The following is a 6,140-nucleotide window of genomic DNA, read 5'->3' as shown; positions in this document are numbered from 1 at the left end:
TTTGGAATGTTGGATAAGCTTCAAGAAGAGCAAGCTTTAATTTATGTCGCTGTCTTTCCTAGTTTCCATTTTTTGTTTATAAATAAATTTCAGCCTCAAGGGTGAGTCTTGGTGTTATGGTAAATTATGAATTCATAATCCGACTCCATCCATGTGATGTAAAGAAAGCAGTTCCAGAGGAATATACACCCAAAAAAAATGTGTTTACAAGAAGCAAGAGACACGATAACTCAATCAGACATGAAAGACATGCTCAAAAATACTCAGAATAATTATAGCTACAAAATAATTTAAAATATTGCATCCCCAATTCATCATTTCTAACAAATTATTTGATATAACAGTCAATGGGCCCCAACTCATTGTCATAGATACAGCACAGCAGCCATGCCATGCCATGCATAACTAAGAAGTACACTATGCAAGGTATATAAAACTTCACAGTATATGAGTATAAAGCTTACCACCAAGTTAGGGAACAAGTTTAATGAGTCAACAGAGACCAGATCACCGATGTCGTTATCACCTGATCGAAGAATCAGAGATTTAAAGTCAATAGATGTCCACAATATGTATTTCGTGCAGGATGATGAGCATCATCAAGAGAAATACTACCTAATAGAAGGCAGTGCAAATTTTGAAAGGGCTTATAGCTTGTGGCTTCCAATTCATCCTGCTGGCCATTATCAGGATATAAGATAGAATTCAAACAATTCTTGTTCAAATAAAGCTGTTCCAAACTGAAACAAAACATAACAAACCATGAAAATTTAGAACAGTAAGAGACTTAAAACCAAATCTACTCAGAAGTAGAGGTAGTGCTTAGTGAAGAGAATACATAAATCACAAAGGATGTAAATACTTGTTGCCAGGTCTAAGATACAATCTATCTGTACTTCCAGTAATACAGATACAACCTATGACTTTAACCACATTTCACTTTAATCATACAATTTCACTCTGGTGCTAAGCATTTAAAATAAGTAGTTAGCTTAAATATTAAGTGGTTAGATGAATAAATAAATGGTTACTAAAGTCAAATGTGGTTAAAATGGTATCAGTCCAACCTGGAGTTAAGAATGTATTATAGAATTGAAAACATTTTGCCATAACCAACCATCTTAGTTGAGAAAGCTTCATGACTTCATCCCATTCAGCTATACAATTATCATCCAAATTCAATAGACGCAAAGAATTAAATCCTTGAACAAAGGAGGATGACATAGGCTGAAAAAAAAGATAGAAGGCTTTAAAATTTTGTGTACTTCATACAAATGACAAAAAGAATAACATAGAGCAATATAAGATTAAACATTAAAGTAAAAACCAAATTACGCTTATTATTTCCATCCAAAAACAATTAAAATTAATACACTTCAACATCAATTAAGTATCAACTATAAAATAAATAAATTACATAGCAGATCCAAGGGAGTAAGCTTGATAATAGAATCTACATTCATCCACATTCTCAAATATGACTATAATTGCTATCGCAGTATTTTTGTTGCAATTGTCATAATTAACTGTTCACCAGATGGGAAACATGATTATTAGCTTGCCTTAATCAGATTTATGATGATGATAATAAAAAACTTACTGCCCCACTACATGTAAAACGACAAACCTTTGAGGAGATGAGCAATAAAGGCTGACAAAATGCTAAAGAAAGAATATATCAACAATGCTATTCCCTCCTTTAACGGGCTTCCATTCTGAGACTATGATTTAGAGAAATCTTGCAGTGTGATCGAAATGGTTCAATTTCTAATGTTTATTAAACTGCTCTCCATAGTTTAGAAATGGGTACTCATAAAAGGATATCTAAGTGTACAGCCGTTAAGATATTTAACAAGAATAATGAACCAAAAACAAAATGTACCAGTACTCTGCTTATATTGTTTCCGATAAGATGTAGCTCTTCAATAGCTGTCAATGATTGTCTAAGCAATTCAACCTGCCCAGTTAAACAGGAAACATTTAGTGGCTCCTAACTAACATGATGGGAATTTAAGCAGCAGATATATGTTGGGGAAAGATATAGAAAGGAACCTGCTCCCAATCTGCACCAGTATTATTTAAAACTAGAATGCGGATGCTTTCCAGTGGTGGAAGTTCTGATTTATATGGTGACATTAAGTTGTTAGATAAGTTGAGAGCCTGCAAAGCAGGTAACTGACCACAAATTTTGCCAACATCCTGCAAAAACATAAATAAAAAAGATACTGAATAATAATTGTTGTCAATCAATATATTTCGCTATACAAAATAAGCAGAAAGAAATTTATATATAATCACTTACTAATGACATGAATCACTTACTAATGAGCTCTCTAAGAGATGAATAGAGGGAAAACTAAGCCAATAAGAGAGGAAGTTGGGCTTGCTTGTTTTGGTTTCCATTTATTATTTTTCTGAAAGTGAAAGAAATACTGAAACTAGAAAAGGAAGCAAGGAACAGGATTTTAATGTTTTTACAGTTTTAAATCTTTTTTTCAACAAGATCCTCAAAAGGCAAAACATGAAATGTGAGAAATGAAAAGAAAATAACTATAAAAACAAATAGTAGGACCAGCCATTAATTAGTTCCATTAGTGTGAGGAACTTGGGCAGTTTGCATGAGGTCATAAGTTTACAACTCAAGGCAACAATTACACCATTTAAGAGCTGTTAATAGTATAGAAATTGAGGTGGTGGTAAGAAAATAACATATGTCACAAACCTTCTAACCACAATCTGAATATTTAAACATAAAGAAAATTTCTTAACACAAGAATCAGACTAAATATATTTGAGTTTACCAAATACCAGCAAAAGACCATGTGTAATTTTCATTAATAAAAGCTCTGGGTAAGATATGAATGGTGTGTTAAAAATTAGCAGACTCAATGCTACAGCCTTAGTCAAGATACAATTGTGGAAAAAAACCAGGTTACGTACCTTCCAATCGGAAAGCAGGTTCCCAGTCAGGTCAAGTTCTTTCATATCTATTGGGGAAAAAATGGGGAGAAAAAGAGTTTCCTCACATCAATATTGCAGTTTGATATTTTGGACTTCTTTATATGATAAAATGCAGTTTCTAGTCATAACTTAAGGTAGAAGCAGATAATAAGAACTTCAGGCAAAAGCAACTAATTCACCACTACTACAATTTTATCATGAAAAAAGAAAATAGTGAAAAAAAAAAGAAAGAATACTTCTAAAATGGATTGGGTTATGTTTCATTCATTTTTTATATGAGAAATGAAACAGAAGTGTTCCAGAGTCAAGCTTACTTGGGACTGTAGTATTAATCTGGTATGGAATTCCAGGGAAACTAACACCCATATATGCCAATGATGCATTGGTTAACTCCTCAAATCGACTTAGTTTATCTTGAATTTTATCTTTACCCACAAGTTGAACAGATACTCGATTGTTGCTAGTTGAAAGGACATACATTTCATCTGCTAAAAAAAGGGGCGAGTACTATCACGTAGTATTTTATGTTTGGTGGGAATCACATGTGAGAAACTATATACAGAAGAAATATTAAACTGTCATTTGTCAGCAAATAATTCTAGAATGAAAAGAAGTTTGAAAAGAATAATATATGCCTTATTATTTCTCACCCAAGGCTTCATATCATACCACTAGCATTGCATTTTTATTCCATACTACTCTAGGAAACCAGAGCATGGATATGTTAACAAAACTTAATATTAGCAAAAGGCATACCCTCTTCATCATTAGTTGATTTACTTCGGTATCTTTTTTCAAGAGCCTCAAGCAATGAAATCCCTTGGCTCAAATTCGGAGCACGAACCAATGACCCCGATCTTTCAGACTTTGCATGAAAGTATCGGACACCATTGATGGATCCATCATGTTTGCCTTCTCCGTTATCCCAGTCAACTCCAACCCACGTGCCTGAATAGCCTTCTACAGGCCCCACATAATTAACTGTACCAATTCTCCTTGAATCACCCGATGAATGTACTCGTTGGCACACCCTGAATCCATGACTTGAGTCAGGGGAGTCCTGCATCTTTTGTTAAAGCTGGGCGAGAATTCCTCTACTGAAAATTTAACAAGTCAATGAGATGAATCAGTGAACAAGCTAGTGTTATTTAATAAGCAATCAAGTTAAAATAGCAAGACAAAAGGAACATCTTCTGGAATGTTGTAAGCCAATAGTATGACAATATAACCTACAACACAATCAATTATTCTAACACTGAATACAATATTACCAGTAACTTATCACAAAAAAAAGCCATACATAAATCTCATGAGAAGTACCAAAAGAAGTGAAGGAAGTTCTAATTAAAGGAGTGGCTGAAGCTATCCCAACCTACTCACCTATATTCCATAGATTGAATTGAAGTCCCCCCTCTCTCAGCCACCTCTACTTAGGCATTCTAAATTTAATAACCTATTGACTAGTGTAGCTCAAATCAAGACTAAGGAAATGGCAATCAGTTAGAATTCCAACAGAATAAAATCATATCATATCTATTTTTCAAGCAATCTGATCACACCCCAGAACTCAAATCTCGTTTTGAATTGAAATTTCAAAGTTGGAATATCCAAATATAGGATTAGATTATGTTAGAATAGAAGAGGACGCTGCAATGCTAGCATAGAGTAACCCCCTTCCAGGCTTCTACAGCTAGAATAGGGAACTCAACAAAAACCCACATCAGAAGCGTTCAAAATCAAAGGAAGAACAACACAAGCAGCAGTGTTTGTTAGGTTTTCACAATTAACTTTGAGAGGGGAGTGAGGGAGTGTTACCTTTGCGGGGAAACCTTCTTAGAGTGGTTGAGTATGGTAGCAATGGCCGGTGAAGGTGATGGTGAGGGTGGCGATGGAGAAGGGTATTTTTGGTAATTAAAAAAAAAGGAAGGGGACGGAGTTATAACTATCTATTGTATCCATCGTTATCAGGACCGAACCGATAATTAAACCAATCATAGTACTGGGTCAGTGGGTCATTGTTTCAACCGATGAGTCACTAGTTGAACCGGTTGACTCAGCCTCAAATCAAAAATAAAATAAAAAAAGAGTAGCAATAACTATTATCATGCAAATTATGTAGTCAGAACTGGTAAAAACACAGCAAAAGCACCCATGAGATAAAATCCATTCATAGCTTCTAAAGCATGAAATGGGAGGTATAAAATGAAATATATATTCTGATATAGTCATCAGATCTTAGCATCGGGTGTGTGTCCAGCAAGATCTTGAGGACAGATCAGTGGAATGTTTACCTTTCCTATTATACATCAAAGCAGTCTTTTGGATAATCACAAAAAGCATGGGACGTGTATATCTCCATGGATTTAAATGCTTACAGCAATCTCACCAAGTAATAGATAACCATCAATTCCAGTATGACAATAAGCAGCTACATTATAGGCAGTAATCGGGCGTTCTTATCTGAACAGATTCACAGTCACAGAACCTATTATCTAATCAGTACAAGTAATCATCAATTTATCTAAACCTATTAGCATCAATTTATCTAAAGCTACATTAAAACTGAAGATACTAAGCATAAAAAATTAATAGAGATCGAAGAATAACTTAAAAAAATGAAACAAAACTCACCTACAGAAGCAGAAGCTGAGTCAGGGACGGAGCAGTTTCGGAGTTCGGAGCTTCAGCATAGCCACGCGCAGTGGACGACGAGACACACGGCACGGAGGAGCCAAGACGGAAGAAGGAGAGCGGAGACTGGCGGCTCGGAGGAAGGAGAGGCGACCTCCGTTGGCTGACCGGCGCGGGGAGTGAGGTACGAAGGACAGAGAATCGGAGATGAGTTGACGAGGAAAACCCGACGGTTATGGGCTGGGAAATTGGATTCTTTTCAATTTTTGTTTTCTTGATAGTGGAGAATTATGAATTATTTAACAGATTTAATTAAATTATTATTTATCAATTTCACAACAATTAAATGCACCTGAGTTTTTAATTTTCTTAATTATTAAGAAAAAACTTTTATCACTAAAATTATTTAAAAAAATAGCTAAATTTTTTATAAAAAAGTAAATATATTTTAAAATTATTTATTTATTATAAACATATCTTTTATTTAATTATTTATTATATTCAAATTTTTATTAGGGTCCATCTAGTGTACAGATGCATTTTGGTAC

General features: G+C 34.4%; 1 protein-coding gene across 10 annotated transcripts in view; it reads right to left on the bottom strand.

Moving 5' to 3' along the window:
• The window catches only part of LOC107613292 (tubulin-folding cofactor E), an 8,079-nt gene extending 2,215 nt beyond the window's left edge, over window positions 1-5,864 (bottom strand). Inside the window, exons 1-10 of one of the 10 annotated variants that reach the window (XM_021109830.1) lie at window positions 5,593-5,860; window positions 4,777-5,019; window positions 3,718-4,058; window positions 3,276-3,449; window positions 2,941-2,987; window positions 2,053-2,199; window positions 1,883-1,957; window positions 1,118-1,227; window positions 616-740; window positions 465-526 (exon numbers count right to left, since the gene is read on the bottom strand). In XM_021109830.1, the coding sequence (XP_020965489.1) occupies window positions 465-526; window positions 616-740; window positions 1,118-1,227; window positions 1,883-1,957; window positions 2,053-2,199; window positions 2,941-2,987; window positions 3,276-3,449; window positions 3,718-4,027 (1,050 nt within the window). In that variant the 5' untranslated portion in view covers window positions 4,028-4,058; window positions 4,777-5,019; window positions 5,593-5,860. Of the gene's footprint in view, window positions 1-464; window positions 527-615; window positions 741-1,117; window positions 1,228-1,882; window positions 1,958-2,052; window positions 2,200-2,940; window positions 2,988-3,275; window positions 3,450-3,717; window positions 4,059-4,341; window positions 4,751-4,776; window positions 5,020-5,592 lie in introns of those variants that run through there. The other 9 variants (XR_002352951.1, XM_021109829.1, XM_021109831.1 and 6 more) reach the window with 9 other exon arrangements.

This window comes from Arachis ipaensis, chromosome B08 (assembly GCF_000816755.2).
Source record: "Arachis ipaensis cultivar K30076 chromosome B08, Araip1.1, whole genome shotgun sequence".
In the NCBI taxonomy this organism is placed as follows: Eukaryota; Viridiplantae; Streptophyta; class Magnoliopsida; order Fabales; family Fabaceae; genus Arachis; species Arachis ipaensis.
This window is presented reverse-complemented; position numbering and strand designations above follow the sequence as displayed.